The sequence below is a fragment of the Phalacrocorax aristotelis genome, chromosome W (assembly GCF_949628215.1).
Source record: "Phalacrocorax aristotelis chromosome W, bGulAri2.1, whole genome shotgun sequence".
NCBI lineage: Eukaryota > Metazoa > Chordata > Aves > Suliformes > Phalacrocoracidae > Phalacrocorax > Phalacrocorax aristotelis.
Window position 1 is genome coordinate 25,510,397 of NC_134310.1, and position 18,846 is coordinate 25,529,242.

General features: G+C 36.9%; 1 protein-coding gene across 4 annotated transcripts in view; it reads right to left on the reverse strand.

Annotated features, from left to right (window-relative positions):
- The window catches only part of LOC142049447 (uncharacterized), a 57,339-nt gene extending 39,442 nt beyond the window's left edge, over nt 1-17,897 (reverse strand). For 2 of the 4 annotated variants that reach the window (XM_075077180.1, XM_075077179.1), the window contains exons 1-2: nt 17,420-17,897; nt 7,438-7,571 (exon numbers count right to left, since the gene is read on the reverse strand). In XM_075077180.1, the coding sequence (XP_074933281.1) occupies nt 7,438-7,571; nt 17,420-17,580 (295 nt within the window). In that variant the 5' untranslated portion in view covers nt 17,581-17,897. Of the gene's footprint in view, nt 1-135; nt 4,755-7,437; nt 7,572-17,419 lie in introns of those variants that run through there. The other 2 variants (XM_075077181.1, XM_075077182.1) reach the window with 2 other exon arrangements.
- Nucleotides 17,898-18,846: the final 949 nt, after the last annotated feature.

The window sequence follows — 18,846 nt, forward strand, 5'->3', positions numbered from 1 at the left end:
GTATTTCCTTTTACCCTGCTCTACTAGGAAAAGCAAGTGAGCAAAACTTCAAAGACCAGCCATCTCATTAATGGATTATTATTTTTAAAACTGAATAATGTACACAATTATTTAACACTTTGAGCTATGGGTCACCTGTACTGGAAACTTAACGTTCATGAACCAAACGATATCAAGCATGGACGCTTTCCCAGGGCGGTGTTTTCACGGTGATCGAAAGTTGTTTTACACATGACAACCGTTCGTGTTGGCTGCATCACTAATAGCACACAGAACATCAGATACAGAAAAGAAGAACATTTTTTAAAGTTTAATCCCCAGAAATGGCAAATAACCAAATCAGTATTAAAAAAAAAAAAAAAAAAACCCCACCCCAAGCCCAAACCGAGTATGTGCTAACTGGAATTAGTGTGCTTTTTCCCCCCCTAATGTTACCTACTTTTGATGTAAAAATAAATAAAAATAAAATAAAGACTACTGTGACTCCACACAAGACATATTATAAGTAAAATTGGGAATGGAGATGGGGAGGGCAGAAAAATTCAGATTTGTACTGTCTTACATTCTAAGTCACCTCAATTTATCTGAAAATTTGATAAATTAGCTTTAAATTTACTGAGATTGAAGAACATCATAACTGATCAGGTAAGCAAGCTATATTTTCCTAAAATATGTATTTCCTACTATTTCAACCATATTATATTCCCCATCATGCTAAAAGTTTAAGTAATATCTAATCTGAACTAAACACAAGTTTCATTCAAAATTAGTTACAATTAGACTGCTAAATGAACCCCAAAAAATCTTCAAAAAAATCAGAAGATAATAGTTAATTATGAATACAATTAAATATATGTATTCAATTTGAAATAAAGGGATTTAAACTGGTACAAACATTAAACACTAAACTGAAAAACTACAGAAAGGAAGTTCATAATTATACTAGGTATCTATGATCTATTCAAAATTACTGGCATAATTGTATATATGCTATCCAACTGAGCCCTTTGGTATTACCCCATGCACTTTAATAAAGTAAATGTTTTTATTTAAACATTGTTTTAAAAGTCAAGGTATATACAAATATTGTGCCAGTGGCTTTTACTGCTTTGGTTCAAACTGTGTATGTTTTAACTATAAAACCCCTAACTTCAGGATTTAAAAATTGATATATAAATATTGTTATCAAAAAACAAATATATTATAAGTTTCAAAACACTGTGCTATTTTAGCTATATGAGTTCCAATAAACCCTACAGGAATCATACTATAAAAAAAATAAAAAGACAAAAGCATTGCAAACCTGTTCTACAGATCTGCAGCAAGGACTGGGTTACAATTGGATATGACCAAAGGTCAAAACAAATCTAAATGAAAATTAATTTATATGTAGCACGGGTGGAACAGAAAAGATAACTACTCTTTTTTTCCTCATGCCTCCTGTTTAGATTTATGTTAAGTTTTGAGGCACCTTGCTCCTTAACATGTAACAAAACACTTGATTTTGCTATCTAAAGGGGAAAAATAGGAAATTAGCACTTAAGAATTAACTGTGCAATTGCATCTTCCAGGGCTTTTTTAAAAACATGCATGAATAAGTCATTGTCACAATGTTCAGCACTCTTTACAGGTCTCATTTTGAAGTCAGGCATGCAATAACAGGTGTACCTGATTTGCCTGACTGCTCATGAGAATCAGGTACTTTGCTGCACATCCTGCCTACTATATAGCTAACTAACATACAGTTCCAGCAACTGTGCGTGCAAATTAGGCATACAATTATATACCAGTTCTTCTGAAAATCAAAATACTTAAGTGTTTTCAAATGACTGATGAACCAGACCTTATGCTGAACAGCCATACTCATACATGTTTCTACAGGATCAACAGACATGGCTCAAGTAAATCCAATGGCAGAAATGGCCCCTGAAGTGGTGCATCTGCATTCTAATTTAGATCCTTGGTCAGTAATGTGCATACGCCTAATTTAAGTATGCACTTACAGCCAATTCAATATACACTTAACCGCCCTTTTAAACAGGAATTGAGTTATGCACATAACTAAACAGACAGGGAGTCAAGTTCAGAAAGGTACTTAAATACAATTCTAAACTTTAAGCATATAGGTCATCTTACCGAAATAACTGGAATTATTCATTTGCTCAAACATTGCTTAAGGAATCCACTGAACACTTTCAGTTAAGTAAACTATTATAGCGGTTCAAAAAATGAATAACATGCATATCTAAATTATAAAGTTAGCAGCATTATTTCCAGAATAATTTGGTCCCTCAACAACATCATGTTTTATTTTAAATAAAAAAATCTAGTTGGTCAGTTCCATGCCACAAACAATGATCTGCTCGTTTATTTTATTCAAGAATGAGGAATCCGTATCTCTACGGACAGAATCCTGAAAATTTGCCTGTATTTTCAGAGATACTCTTTTCAAAAGATCCTCCTCCAGTTTTTAAGATCAGGTCAAACTTTTTAACAATTCTATAGAAAATAAATTGTTGTGGGTAAAAAAAACCAAAGCCCCAGAACCTGAAGCATCTTGCAAATTTACTTCCCTGTTCTTAAAAGTTTTGAAAAACAAATTAATATGTGAGGCCAAATAACCTCACAAGTTACAGCCTTTAAGTTTTGGAATATTATCTCCATGATTTTATTTATAAAAGTAATACAAGCCCACAAAGATACAACAAAGCATGTGGGTAATGACATAACAAATTAGGACACTTTAGTTTAAGAATAACTGTTTCGGGTTTTAAACTCATGGTATTTAACAGCTGAATAGAAATGAGGTAAAGATATTTGTTTTCTAATAAGGAAAACAGATAAAATAAATACGCCACATCTATACCACATCCTTAGAAGCTTATGAGTGTTTAGTAAATTACAGATTCTATGATCATTTATTTATTTATTCTTTGCTTTGCAAAGGAATCTGGAAGCATATGTAGATTAGCTCTGCATTGCCTAGAGTTACCTTATGCTTCTTCAGAAATGTACAGCTGTCCTAAATATCAGTTATGATTGTTACTTTTTTGTGCCAAAGGGCTTAAGAGCCCTAGTCAACCTAGTCCATACCAGAATCCATTTTTCTAAATGCTGAACAGGAGCATCTGTGTTAAGCAGGTAGTGATCACAGTATTTTTATCCTTCTCCATGTGCTCAGAAGAAATTAATTTCCTACTCTTTGTACTGAAACTACATGGTTAATCCTCCCCTGCCCCCAAAACTGCTTCAGCAATAAGTAAGTATATTTGTTTTAAAAATACTTTCTGGTCACATCTACTCGAAACGTAAAGGAACTGTTATTTTCCTACTATTTTAAATCAATGGAAAACACACACTTACAAATAAAATAATTTCTGTGTGATCCAATTCATGATTCTTACTGGATTTAGCAGCAGAGATTAAAGATATTACAACTACTGGTAATTAACTCAACTGGCACAGCTAAATCCAACAGAGATCACAAAGCAAAGCTCTTCCCAGCTGCAGTTCACAGCCTGGTGCATTACCAGTGAAACCAATTGGTCCTAATGCAGCTTGCTGGGAAGAGCAATGCCTGAGGACTAGACACACCACCTGGTCCAGCACTTCCGTTTCAGGGCTTCCATTTCACAAGAAAGAAAAACAAACATCATTTAGGGATGAGAACCTTCTCAATTGCTCCAGCATGAGCTGCCAGGGCTTCTGAGATTGTGAGATGACAGTTTTGTTTGGGTTTTTTTTAAACTCTTCTATAAATAATCACCACTGGAGCATGTAAAAGTGCAATACACACATACATACACACAGAACTTTTCAATCTTCCCACAAATAACAGTGTTAAAAACCAATGTGCCTCACATAACACTTTCCAACCAAAACCTCAGGCTGCATTTGTACTTATGAGTGGTAAACAGTTTTTTCTAAAAAAACTACAAAAACAAAAGGATGAAATCTTACTGCCACTGACCTCACTGGAACAAGGTTTAATCAGAAGCAAACAAATATTTCATGACATTCAATATTCATGAAAGTTCTATATCAGAAATAATTCTTTTAAACTCTTCCTATTAGACGTAAATAGAAAGCTTTCTTTCAAACAGACTATGCAACCTTAAAATAATACTCTGCTGAGAAGAGGAAAAATAGCAAAGATCGTGATTTTACTTTGTAAAGTTAATTTATCTAGAAAGTAAGAGTTTCAACTGTCCTCTTCCAAGATATGCTCATGAAGCATAACATATGAAAGACTGCATTTTAAAATTATTTTTAAAAACTATTTTTAAAACTATTCCATTCACTATTCCAGTCTGACACAATGTGCTCATCTGTTGAATTTAGATGCTTAAATGTATTCCAAACCAAATTTATCCATAATTCACAGCATAAAACTTAGTTAAACATATTCTAAATTTTGTGTATACCATCCACAAGCAGCTCCAGGTCAACTTCAAAATGAAACACTGTGAACCCTTTACAAAACATCATTTTTTCAGAACTGAATTACCAGTTCACAAGTACAAGGAAAAGAGATTTAACAGAACAAAACAAAAAAGGAAAAAAATAAAAATAAAAGAAACAAAGGAAAGAAAGCAAAAGAAAATAAAAACAGAGACAGGGCGTCCATCTTCAGCAGGCCAGACTTCAATCTCATTTCCCCCATGAAGGTTTCACTTGGCGGCAGGTTTAGTGGCATGGCAAACAATGCCTAACTCAGGCAAGTGTAACAGGTCTGCCTTGGCCAGTTTAGTCATCTAATAATGCACAAATATCACACAGAGAAAACATACAAAACCAAATTAATAGTCAAAATCCATTTACTAGGCAATGTGGACATAAAATTTAGAATTATTAGGGTGGCATCTTTGTTTATCTTTCAGCCTTTGCATTCTCAAAGTATAATGTTTAAAGAAAAACATACTGATACACGCAAAAGAAAGTAATATTTTCACAAATCCATGTTACTTCATTTACATTTTTGTTAAATTGTTTATTAAATGTCACAAAATTAATATTGTTTTCATTGTGTAGTGATTCCCTCATCATACTCCCTTGATTTACCACTGTTTAAATACACTCCAAATTGCAGATTTTATTCTGTTTTTAAAACCAAGTTTTCAGAGTTCCATTTTACCTCTCTTCTATGTTTGATGCAGCACATGAAATGTTTTATTACTGGCACTGTTGGCCATGGATATAATTTAATCTTCCAGTAGAATATAGCCATTGCTACTTTTAAAGCTCGTGATACAATCCACTGACTCTGTTAACAATGATACATAATGAATCAAAAAATGTTGCGCTGTGATCTCCAAAGCCATGCTTATTCCACAGAATAAATTCCTCAAAGTTAAACCTATATGAATTCATACCTTTACAAATTAAAATTAGTGATTCTGTTAGAAAGTTACATGGAAACAGCATTCTGACTTTAAAACAAAATTTGACCTCACAACCCAATCACTTGTTCACCTAATTATGCATAAATCTCTGTGGAGTTCAAAATGATCTAGAATAGTGACGATTTTTCTGTAATACATTTTCTCACAAACGCCTAATAAGTCAGCTACAAACAGGGTTGGAACAAGATTTCTCAGAACCTTGATTTCATTCTCCTTCCACTCATTGTCTACCATCAAGAGACCCAGGAAAACATAGCTTTACCTGCCTGTTGCCATATCACGTCAGGCAGCGATCTCATCACAAGAAAAACACCAGGAAGTGTTGTTCATTCATTAGGCAGCAATCTTTCCTCTCTGGCAGTACTGAACTAGTGTTAAGGTCTTTTCAATGACACATAAAACTAAGATCCTGAAGAATTTGTAGTCAATTATTTAAGGGCAATTTTTCAATAAAGACTCTGGCCTGATACATTTTGCCTACCCAAAGCCTCTACAAAACTTCAGGTGGATACAGCAATATCTTCTTTGTAGTTTAAGAACAAGTCAAGTTCCAAAAATAAAACCAAAAAGCCCCCAAAACAAAGCATAAAAGCAACTAAAAATCTAGGCTTCACAAAGACTTGTTAATATGCCCATATTAACAAGGCTACAAGAACAGACAGTATATTGTAGGTCATTTTAGAGTCTATGTAATTTTGGAGATTTGTCAGAGTTTGCTAGGAACACCCCAGACCATTATTACAGCAGCACTAATCTCATACTCTCCAGATCATGATGTGGCCAATATGCCAAAAAATGGTACTCTGGGACTACTGTTAACAAACTCCAAGAAGTCAACAGTATTTTTTGAACCAAAACCTGACTCTTGCAATTAGAAGAGTCCTGTTAATAGGAGATATTTCTGGACTTGCTGCAGTTTATGGATCAATCATTCTAAAGAATGTTGTTCATGGCAAAACAGCTACCGTGTTCAAAGTAAAGTTAGCTTCACTCCACCAGCTGGAATGTTTCCACTCCAAAGAGGCAAAAAGTCCAGATCCAAATAGGCAGACTCAATTCCCACAATGATCCCAATGAAGTTAATGGGGCTCTGCCTAACTCTAGCAATCTGCCTACAGTAGAGCCATGCCTCATAGAATTGTATTCAGATCTCGGACAGTATACTAATAAGAATAACCTTGTATTCAACTCATCCGTAAAAGCATGACCTCAAAGCTAGTTAAAGGAACACTTGTAGATTTAGTATTCACCAAGCATTTTATTGTATTAAGAGTTATAAAAATATTTTACAGTAGAAGCATTTCTGTACAGCTGATAGCATTTTTAAAGAGATATCTAAAATCAAAAAAGAGTACCAGTATGCATAAGAAAGCCTTTTTATTGCATACAAAGTAAAATTTTCCACAGGAACAAGAAAAGAAAACTGCTTTTTTTTTAATTAAACCAGCAGACAAACATTTATATTCAAACAGAAGTTATCACCACAATGAAAAATATTTTAGATTAGATTAATCCAAAATGGTCAAATGCATATATCACATGTCTACAAGACAAAATTTGGATTCAGGCTAAAAAAAAGGAAAATATAATTAGTATCTTAAAAAAAATAAAAAAAAAACCTACCGCACCAAGGGCGATACATTAAGATCCAAACTGCCATGTTATCGGTGCTAGGAAATTGCCTAATCTTTCCAGTGCTCCATTGACTTCAGTGAGAACTTTGTGTGGGAATAAGCTTACCAACACAAACCATATTGAAGGGAATTATTTTACCTTCTTTTCCCCCCAAAAATGTAATAATTATGGAAAACGGAATTATCCTAATTTAAATCAACTGATTTTTTTCTAATGCTGAATTTCAATTAAATCTATACAATTGGGTTTCTTCATTCAATTTTCAATTTTGTTTCAAGACTTTTTTTTTCAAAAGCAATAAAATAAAACAACAGAGCACCACCTCCTTACATAGAAAGCTTAAAACAATTAGCAGACAGGACAAAGACCAACATTACACAAGAATGTCTGAAATACCAACCTTCTGCGCAGGGCACAACTATCAAAGCTCTGTCAATAAAAACCGTGTTAGTTAGATGCTGGGCCACACCAACACTTGATGCTTCACGAAACTTAATATAACATACTTTGGAGGAAAAAGCAAGAGGTGCGTTGCTGCAAGATAAAAGGAAAAAACCCAGTTAGCCATATTAAATAATTGTATGCATGCATTTTCAACTATTATTTCTTAATTAAAAAAAAAAGTTTTAGACTTCCTGGAAAAGTCACCCAAAAGACAAGAATATAGAAATTTACTAATTTGCCCACTTAAGTCACTAAAAAAAAGCATAGCATAGCCCCTCCTCCTTTTAAATGAAAATTTACAGAAGCCAAAATCCCAAATTAACAAGTCTGATTTTCTTTACAAACCTTGCTAAATGGCATTCACCAGTACATTCAAAATTACTATTTTAAGTAGCACATTTACTCAACACATTTGTCAAGTAAATAATTTATAGTTTACCTTTTATCCTCAAAATAATCCTTGTTTAAGGATTCAAACAATAAACCCAGTCATTTTTAGTGGGTCCTTCAGATATTAGCCCATATTAACCGAGTATCTTTCTTAGGCCTTCACAAAATAAGTTTTGTTAATTCATATTAAGATAAAAGCAATTCTTGAGAGTTCTTTCAAATGTTAGGTCTTAGATCACTAATGTAACAAAAATCCTTTTTATCATCTGCCTTAGTTTAGTATAGTGTAGTACAGGATAAGATCGGAGGAGGTAGAAGGAATTCACTATTAAGCTAGAATAAGGAAGAAAATTATAAATATGTTGGGTAATTTGATTTTCCATTAGAAAGCACACCAACAGAGGTCAGAAAGCACAATACGTAAGCTTGAACAAAAAAATCTTGATACAAAAAAAGTTTGCTTTAAAAAAATGTATTCCCCCTAACCAAGGTTTATACTCTTTATACAAGCAGTTTATTTCTTCATATGAAGTAAATACAGGTGAAACCTTAAAAGACAATATAATAGGGTATTGCTGGAACATCAGCAAGTTCCATTTGAAAAAAACATCTGTCTTCTAGCAAAGTAGTAAATCATGGAAAATACACTGCATCAACTGTTTAATACTGACCCTCCCTCAACTGAAACAGAAACACTTGACAACTTTCTGGAAGTACCAGAAGCAGTTCAAGTTTAGCCCAATCCATCTTGTAGTCCCTCAAATTCCAAGCAGGTACTCCCAAAGTAGTTGTATGGAATTAGGCTTTAGTATTTAAATACAAACTCAGAAGTTTTAGTTTTATTATTTCATCATAAATGAACCAAGAACTTAGACTAAGGCAGGCAGATTGGTATGTTTCTGGCTACCAGAAAGGTAACATCTAGGTAAAATATCTAGAGAGCTAGCCAACTTCAGAATGGCAACCAGAAACATTTATGATGGAATTCTGTGAAACCAAAGACATTGAGGAAGCAAAAATAAACAGGGTGGGAGAAACATAAACATGAAAGTCAACCTTACATGATTTAGAAAAACATTGCAAGATGACTACATTTCTTCTGTCTGTTTAGTTTGTCTGTAGCGGACAATGTTTTCACAGTTTCAAGTTTTCATGTTCAAGAAGGAAATAAATGTATAAAATAGCTTTTGAGCCATCTGTAAGGTCTTGGTTCAGAACAGTTTCTATCAGAGCTGACAAAGAGCAATGACTTTCTCAGTACTCAGCAGAAATGTTTGCATACAACTTATGATCTTACATATTCTGAAGAGCCAGACTGCTCACTGCAAAGATTATTTTTTTTTTAATGGCCATAGGGTTTTTTCATTTGTTTTGGTTTGGAAGGTGAAGGGGGTGGAAGGGAGTCTGTGTGCATGGGTTTGGGAGGGAGGATGTTTTGGGTTTTTGGTTGTTTGGGGTTTTTTTGTTTTTAAATACACATGCCAGTGTTACAACCCAAATGGCTGAAGCCTCCACTGAAGATTCTGTGATCCACACTTCTAACATCTCTTTGCTTTTTCCTTTTTTGTTTTCATTGCTAACTGTGCTGGTTTTGGCTGGGATAGAGTTAATTTTCTTCACTGTAGCTGGCATAGTGCCGATGACACACTGATGTTTTATTGTTGTTAAGTAGCACCTATAGTAGTTAGGGACCTTTCCAGCTTCCCATGCTCTGCTGGGTGCACAAGAAGCCGGGAGGGGAGGGGCCACAGCCAGGACACCTGACCCAAACTGGCCAATGGGATATTCCATACCATATGATGTCATGACCAGTATATTAACTGGGGGAGTTGGCACATGCGGGGGAGCCGTTGCACCTCGGGGACTGGCGGCATCGGGTCAGCGGATGGTGAGCGGCTGCGTCACGTGTTGTTTTTGTTGTTTATTCCCCCTTCCCCCCGCCCTGGGTTTTGCCTCTTTCTCTTGTTATTTTCCTTTTCATTACATTATTATTATTATTATTGTTTTATTTTAACTATTAAACTGTTCTTAACTCACGAGTTCTCACTTTTACCCTTCTGATTCTCTCTCCCATCCTGCTGGTGGGGGGGTGACCGAGCAGCTGTGTGGGGCTTAGTTGCTGGCTGGGGCTAAACCACAACACTAACTCAGTAGGCTTCATAAGAAGTCTTTCTTAAAGCAGAGAAGTCCTATTCTGTTTTAATTCCTTTTGTTCCATTTTTTCTGCCAACCTTTTCTGAGGCTGAATTGAGGTAGTCGTAGTCTTCTTCCTAGGGTTACAAAGCATGGATGCAAAAAAGCAAGTCCTACATCTCTGATTTAAGGTTACTATAATTTAGTTTCTTTAGGAAAGCAAGAAAACTAAAAAAGGAAATAAAGATCTGAATAGTATTCAGATGTTTCTGCCATTTTTGTTTTCCTTTGTAGGGAGACAGTAACATTCATCTCCCAACAGAACAACCACCAACCAAAAACAGAAGAACAACCTATTCAGAAAGCTACAGTGAAAAAAAAAAAAAAAAAAATCAAATAAAAGGCTACAAAACATCCCTCTAAGGGTCCAAATTTTCTCAGGGTGGTGGTGGAGACAACAGCAGAAATTAATAACCTATCATAAGATGTTCTGGAATAATTGTGCAGATCACATTTAAATAAGGCTCTGTATGTTTTATCCCAAAGTCACTGCAGGATATAACTATGTCTAAGAAACACTTGTCTGTACTAGCCTCCAAGACCACTCCAGAACATCCAGAAGCAAACAGTATTATAGCAGAGCTTTCAACACCTAATGTAGACAGTTTGTGCCTCCCTGCTTTCAAATAATTCATTCTGCAAAAATTCAATTGTTGCTCAATAAAGCTTATCAATATTTAACTCTTCAAAAATCCTCTTACAGCCACATTTGAAGCTTATTGCTATAATTTTGAAGCCTCTGAAACACAGACTTCAACTGGGTGACAAGCATAATGCAAAAGCATGATTAGGACTAAGAATCTGATTACAGATGTCACTGGTCTCCTAGTGTGCCAGAACCCAATTCTAAACTGTATGAGTAGTTAGCATACTGGAGTACATACCCAAGGCAAAAGACCTGCCACACCTGCAAACCAGCCTCAGATTTGAAATGTACTGCAAACTGAAAGTAATCTATAACTACTGGTCTCGGTCTTGTTCAGAACTGTGAGAAAAAGAAGCCATACTTCATCTTCACACAAAAGTCTATTTAAACAACCAACAAAAAGGTACCAAATTAATACTTTCTTGGACAACACATTTTGTAAGTTTAAGTGCAAGTAATTTTAGGCTGATTAAAAAAAACCACAAACAACAAAACAAACAAAAAACCCCCACCCAAAAAAATCATGCAGCAAGGAGACAAAAGTTTCACAGAATATTCTACAAAGCAGGGAATACAGCATACCCTCTCATGCTCCTGGCATCACCACACAAGCATGGTTTCTCAGAGATCTTTTGCACACAGGGCTTGCAGGATGCCTCCCTCTTACCTCCTTAATGGCCTCTGTGTATTCCCACTTGAGAAAACTCAATAAGCACTGAAAGTTTTGCAAATAGCAAACTGAGGAGCACTTGTTAAACAGCGACAGCAATTCTCCATTCTCAACATAGGAATTCAGATCTCTAGCCAAATCAGGACCATACACAGGTATTCAAAACTTCAGGAGTTTTTCCTCAGACTGATGACAAAATATCACTGAAGCTGACAGCAAAGTCCCACTAAAGCCACCCTCTTCTACGCAGAAGTGGCAAATCCACGCTGAAGCCCTGACATAGTAACAACTGTTAGTACATAAACTAATTGTCACAGACTGCAACTGTAATAATATTTTCTGGTCTTGTTGACTGTTTCACCCTATCTAACCATAATTTTCCAAGTCATTCTCATATACACCTTTAACTTTTCCTTACAATATTTAAATCTTTAGCTTCAGGAAGAAACCAGATCTCATTTGGTAAAATGAGAAACCTGCAATTCAGTCATCCTATTTTCCTCAAGATGTAAGCAAAAGGGAAAATACTATACGTACAAGTAAATTAAAAACCCAACATCATCGAAATCCTATTTCCTGAAAGGATTTTACAATCATCCCTTACTTTCCTTTCTGAGCAGTTGGTATTAAAAAAAAAAGTGCAAATTCACTGAATATCCTTCTTCTCAAGACTAAAGCCCTGTTTATGGGACAGGGAAGAAGAGGTGACCAAAATTCTTGGAAATAGTAATGAAATGGAATGAAAGGGGTCTTTGAGCACTGAAAACTACCTACAGCACTCTTAAAGAGACAAGTCTTACAAGGAAAGGGTTAAAAAAACCTCATGAAGTCAAAGTTTCTTGGGCAAGTTTTTGATGCCAACTTTAAATCAATACAGCAGACAGTTGTAGCATGATAAAACAAACTCAGCTAGTCTCTTTAAGATTTGATAATCAAATACAAATTAAGAGTAAAATGAGTGGATAAAAAACCCCACCTCTTCTCCTACCTCCACATAACTTATACTTGTCTACTGATGTTATTCATCAAATAGGTGCTTTCAAATTTTAGATTAAAGTTTCAATGGAAAGCCTTCCAGAGAGCAGAACAGTATATAGTTGTACAATCAAGTCAAATTTAAAATTTTCTTGTAAGAAAATATTTAAATACAAACAGCCATCAGTAACAAGCATCTCTGACCCACTGAAAGATGATTCACATTAATGGCTTTCCAATAAAAAGAAGTATTGCTTTCAGTGCCAATGAAGCCTCACTGACAAGTAGCTAAAATCAGGATGATGACTGTATGGAAATAACTTCTTTAGTGCCAAGAGTTTCCAATGCCCTCAACACTGAATCTGAAAGTGGGCTACTCGCAGTCACACAGGCCTCTGGAAAATAACAGTAATAATAAAATAGCATTTACTGCCACCTGCATAAAGCATGAAAGTCTCTAATACACGAGATAGACACTTCCTCATGGACAACTAGGCTTTCAGGAACATGACAGGTATGAAATCCATCCTTCTTAAAGGGACATCTGATTAGCAGTGACTGAAGAAACTGAAGGGCTTTGGTGAATGAAGATAAAACATGAAGTGACAAACTACCAAAGAGCATAGTGTGATTTGGCTCAACGTTCATAAAAGTCTTCCCAATCAATTCAGTATACAAAATAAAGGACCTGAACAGAAACTGCTCCTTTAAAAATCACAGTCTTAAGATATTAACTGCTGGGAAAAGTCACCAGGTTCAGGAAGCTTGCTAGGAATACTGAAGAGTCATCTTAAAGAACCTGCATTTTATTTAACGCATTAAGAAACAGAGGTGATTTCTCTCTCTTCCCCTCCACATTTCACATGCTTACAAGAACTTCAAGTGAACTAATCTAACATTAATATGCTTTCTATTTATTGAAATCTGTAAGTAATTATATTCAACAATTGAGACTTCCTGTCAGTTTTTTTAAAGAAATTATCTGTTGCGCTCTATAAAACCAAGGGACATGTTAATGACAGGAGACTGGAGAAATGCAGAAATGGATAAAAAGGATCTCTCCTCTCTTATAATGCTAGTTCAGACAACCATAGCATAGCCTTATACTTTGTTCTACAATCATTGAAGAGCCTATAGGTGCCAGATACATCATCCTCACTGCCCAGTAAGTCATAAACCTTCTCTTTTTTTCATACAAGTCAGCAGTAGCGTACTGCACAACGAATTATAGTGAAACGGTGTTATCAAAGGAATTTCCTATAAGGTTGAAATGATCACCTGATCAAATTCACCACTTCTACAAACCTCTTGAATTCTTCTGACAGAGCAAAATATCAGAGGATTAGGAAGAAGCAAAAAAAAAAAAACCAACCACCAAAACAAAACAAAAAAAACCATCCAAAGCTAGCATGTAATGCTGCATCTTCCAAGAATGGGGAAAAGTATTTCAAAAAGAAATTAAATTATCAAGAGCAATGCTCCAAAATGATCCGTGCCCTTGACCAAGTTAATTCACAAATACCAGAATGAGATTTATTTCCTTTCAATTAAAAAAAAAGGCAGTTTTGTTATTAAATGAATTGAGTATTTAATACAATCAGATTTTATGGATTTTCAGCAGATTAAGGGAAAAAGTAGAAGGCTGACAAACATGAATGACTTGGAAGAGGTGATGGATAATTTATACTTGTATTTGGAAAGACCATAATGCTGGATTAGAAAAAGGGGAGTCTATATGCTTTATAAAGTGTGTGTGTACGCATGTACATATACATACATATGTCTATATATTTTGTTTACTGTTGAGCATCAACAGAACTAGAAGTTCATATCCATTAGAAATAAACATGCCCAGCAAAGGCATTACAAATGGCAGGATTACAAATATTACAGTAAATCTCTTAACTTGAATGCCCTTTTTTTTAATACATGAGGATGCATACAGAAGAGAACACAGCTTCCCTCTGCTCTGCAAACTCATGCTTGACTAAGTAAAAATATTTTGTGTGTAGGCTGAATATTTGCAATACAGAATTAGAGAGAAAACAAGTTACAATTCTACACAATGCGACATGTAACTTTATTTCACCACATCACTTCATCTATAAAAGAGTTAGGATACTATATATATATATATAATACACTATATATTATTCTTGAAACAAGAACTGTTGGCTTTATTTTTTTAACTATGTGCTTCTACACAAAGGCTAGCAAAGGGGGTCCCAGTCTCGGTGAAAACCTTTCCTTAACTTAGGTAACACAATTATTCTCGAAAAACTGAAAACTACCATGTTACCTTTCTCTTATTCCTCAGCATTAAATAAATTTAAAGGAGCATATTAATATTTGTCATTCAGTAGTCAATATCCATGAGATCTGTAATTCACTAATTCAATTTACTGAATTATGTTTTTCAGCTAGAAACCAGACTGAAAAGCGGGTTTCCTGCTGTTCCATGAAGGTAGCAAAATTCACGCTCTAGAATACATCAGAAGTTTGGATTGCTTACAGAAATGTTTTTAAACCTAAGACTAGGATGACATAAATTTTTGTATGATGTTGACTTTAATGTAAAAAGCAAACTTCCTTTTTAATTGAATTACTAGAAATAATTTTTTTAATTAAGCCTTAAATTGTTAAATACCTAAGAAAAAATAGGAGCAGAAAATAATTTTAACAAATTGCAGACATCTATTGTAGCATCTTTTTGCTTGGGATACCTTTGCTACCTGTGTACTTGTCAATGAAACACTATTTTCTGAACTTATTATTAAAATATATTTTCAGGGGTCAATAGGAAGCATGTTTTTACTGTTTCACAAGAAGGGCATTAGATTTAGATTAAATTTTTTTTTCTCTCTCCAAGGTAATAATTTCAAAGTCGGGTCAAATGTCCAGAACTATTTGGCAAGGAAATGCATATTTGTAAAAGTTATGCATAAAAACTGTAAATAGAACCAAGAGTAAAGTAAGTAATCACAATCCCACATCCTATCTCTGAAAACTAAAGTAATCGTTTAGAACTGATGTTTACTGCATTATAACCCTGACATTTCCAAGTCAAAATCAGCTATGGTACTGGATTTTAATATTTTATGTGTATACACAGACTGGCAAAATTTTATACATAGGCACAAACATTATTTGCATACGAATGTCAAGAAAATATCTATTTGCCTTAAAATCTGCTATATAACTTAGTGAAAAATAAGAGCAACAGCTATAACAAAAAAATATACTAAGTCAGAAGAAAACAAGTGTATTAAGTATATTGTGGAACAAGTCCAAAGTAAAAACCTAGAAAACTGTACAAAAATCACCATAAATCTATTAAAGAGTGTTTAAAACTTGGTAAGGCTGTTTTATCTTTACATGATTAAATGCCTATTACATATACTTTATATACACATTAAAATCACATTTAATTTTTTCAGAATGGCCCCATTCAAACGTAGCCAAATATAATCGAGTAACAGATAAAAATAGACAAATACTAACTTTTTTGCTATTTAGCTTTTAAGAAATTGAATTTTTATTCCTGTCTTCTTTGTATTAAAATTGAAGTATGGATGTGAATTACTCCCTCTGTCCCTTTCTGGTATTCCTATTTAATTTTCATAAGGAAAATGAAAAGATAAATAGTTTGAAAGAGCATGTCTGTCATTCACTTCCTAATACAACAGACACGTTAAGAAAAAAATATTTCTTTTCCTCCCCTGTTCTGTTGACCACCAACTACTTAAAAGAAACATTAAGGTTAGCAAAATAACAATATTATCTCCCATCTCAGTGGATCCCTCGCATGCAGCTAACATAATGAGAACACCTACAATTTAGAGAAACATGTAACGTCCATTATTATCTTTCATTTCCTGCAAACGTCTTATCGGGGGTATTTCTGAGCACAGGGCAGGTACCGTTCCTCTGTTAACAGCTATGCTGGCTTCTGTTCGAGCGGCCCTTTCTCAAAGGAGAAAAGAGCCCTTCGAACAAAAAGAGTTGGTCCCGCCGGTACGCATCGCCCGGGTGGCACGGCCTAGCAGCCAACCGGGCGAGGGTCGAGCCTGGAGCACTCCCGCCCGACCACCCTCCGCTTGGAATAAGTCCGAGCAAAGAGAAAAGTGGGCCACAGAAAAGAAGTTTTCAGGAAAAGGGGGGAAGCGCTTCGGGGCAGGCGGGGAGCACGCTTCTACAGAACTGTGTACAGTTCTGGTCCCCACTATACAAAAAGGATGCAGACAGGCTGGCAGGGGTCCAGAGAAGGGCCACCAAGATGATCAAAGGACTGGGAAGCCTGCCATATGAGGAAAGGCTGAGAGAACTGGGATTGTTCAGCCTTGAGAAAAGGAGGCTTAGAGGGGATCTCATTACAATGTACCAGTACTTAAGGGGTAGCTACAAAGAAGATGGAGACTCCCTTTTTACAAGGAGTCACATGGACAGGACAAGGGGAATGGACACAAGTTGCTCTTGGGGAGATTCCGACTGGACACCAGAGGAAAATTTTTCACATTGAGGACAGTCAACCATTGGAATAATCTCCCCAGGGAAGTGGTTGACTCAGCCACATTGGACACTTTTAAGATTCGGCTGGACAGGGTGCTGGGCCATCTTGTCTAGACTGTGCTCTTCCTAGAAAGGTTGGACTAGATGATCCCTGAGGTCCCTTCCAACCTGTGATTCTCGCCAGGCCTTAGGTTGTGACTCAGTGCCAGCAGTCTCCACCGGGTGGCCGCGGCCCTGGCCGCCGCCGCCACCACGAGAACACAAAACCCGTCGTGTTTCTACAGGCCGCTCCGGAGATACCGCAGTAACTCCCCTCCTCCGGACCAGGGCCGCCATCTTAGGTCCGGGCGAAGCCTCTTTTCCCTAACGCTCCTGCCCCATACAAAGGGGTGCGACCACGTGATTCCCCTCCCTGTGGGGGAAACTCTGGTGCCCACACTCAAGATGGCACATAAGGCCTTCTCTCTCTCCCCTTCCCTCTATCCTCCCGATCCCTCTAGGCCTCTCCCTCATCCCAAGTCTATCGCTCCAGAGGCCAGCGCAGGCCCTACTTACTCTGGAGGATAGAGGCGCAACTCCTCGATGTCTCCCAGGAAGCCGAAGAGAGTCCGCATCTGATCACTGGTCACTGTTGAGGACAGGTTCGTGACCTGGATGACAGACGTAGGGCCCAAGGGGAAGCCAAGCGGTACCCCGATCCCTCCGCTGCTCATCATGGCGGAGCCCGCGCGATCGCTACCCTTGTGGCGGTGCCACACAGCCGGAGAGGCGGGCCTGACGACAGAGAGGAGCGCGCGTCGTCTGCCAGAGCGTCCTAGCGTGCGGGCGCTCTAGTGGCGAACTCGACTGCTCCCTGGGGGTATTTCTGGGCGGGCAGCCGTTCTTCCCGTGCCGGCTGGGGCTCGTGGGGGAGCGGGTACTCTCCCTCCACACAGACAAGGCTTCGAGCTCAGCCGTGAGGGCTCCTCTTGTGGGGGGGACGACACGACCTCACCTCACCTCTCTTTCCTCCGGTTTCCCAAGGAGTTAGCCTAGCCGCCGTTGCCAGGGCGGGACCAGCGCCCCTCCCTTCATGCACAACGCTACCCGCCCTGAGCTGCCAGGGGACCGAACCGCAGATCCTGCGGAGGAAGCGAGCACAATGGCCCGGACGCCACACGCAGCGCCCTGCTAGGGTGACTGAGGCAGTTAGATAGCTCCATCACACATGGGGAAGGTGTAGCTGTGAGCGCATCTGACTAATCCCTGCACAAACGGAGCCTGAATACCTTGTTAACTTTAGCAAGGACAAGGAAATTTTAAAACCGGGATACCAAGTCTAGGTACAAAACCCCACCTTTAATAGGTCAGGTTTAGCTCTATTAATCAGTTTGGCATGAAATACACTGAATGCTCTGCCATCAAATTAAAATATGCCCGCAAGAAATAGAAAGGAAAAATAGATTTCCAATTTAAATGCTCTTTTGGTAGCCAAGCTCAATAAGAGGCAGTTTAATTACCCTAGGGAATAAACCCTTGAAAACTTACCCTAACAATGTTTAAACAGGAAGGGTTGTAATGGAATAATAGGTTGTTAACAGTTTTGTTATAACTTCACTGGGGATCTATACCAATTAAATTGATTTTACCTGGAGTTACAGTTCAAGTTCTCTTTAAAAGTTAAATTGACTGGAGAAAATGAGACTGAGCACTATGCATCTGGGTGATCAGTATTAAGGATCTAACTGCAGTATTTCTTAGGTGATAAAGAACTGTGTATCTTGGTACTGAAAGACTTAAGTTTTCAGACATGGATATTTTAGCTTTTAAGACCTTCCATACCCCAAACCTGAACTGAGAAGGGACTGAAGTATTTTTTAAGCTATATCTGGACTGAAAAAGATTGAAAATTTGTGATGTTTCCCTAAACAAGTAGGTGAGTTGTTATGGAATCTCCATAGATAAGCCTGGGTAGTGCTTCCTTTACTGATGCTTAATATGTT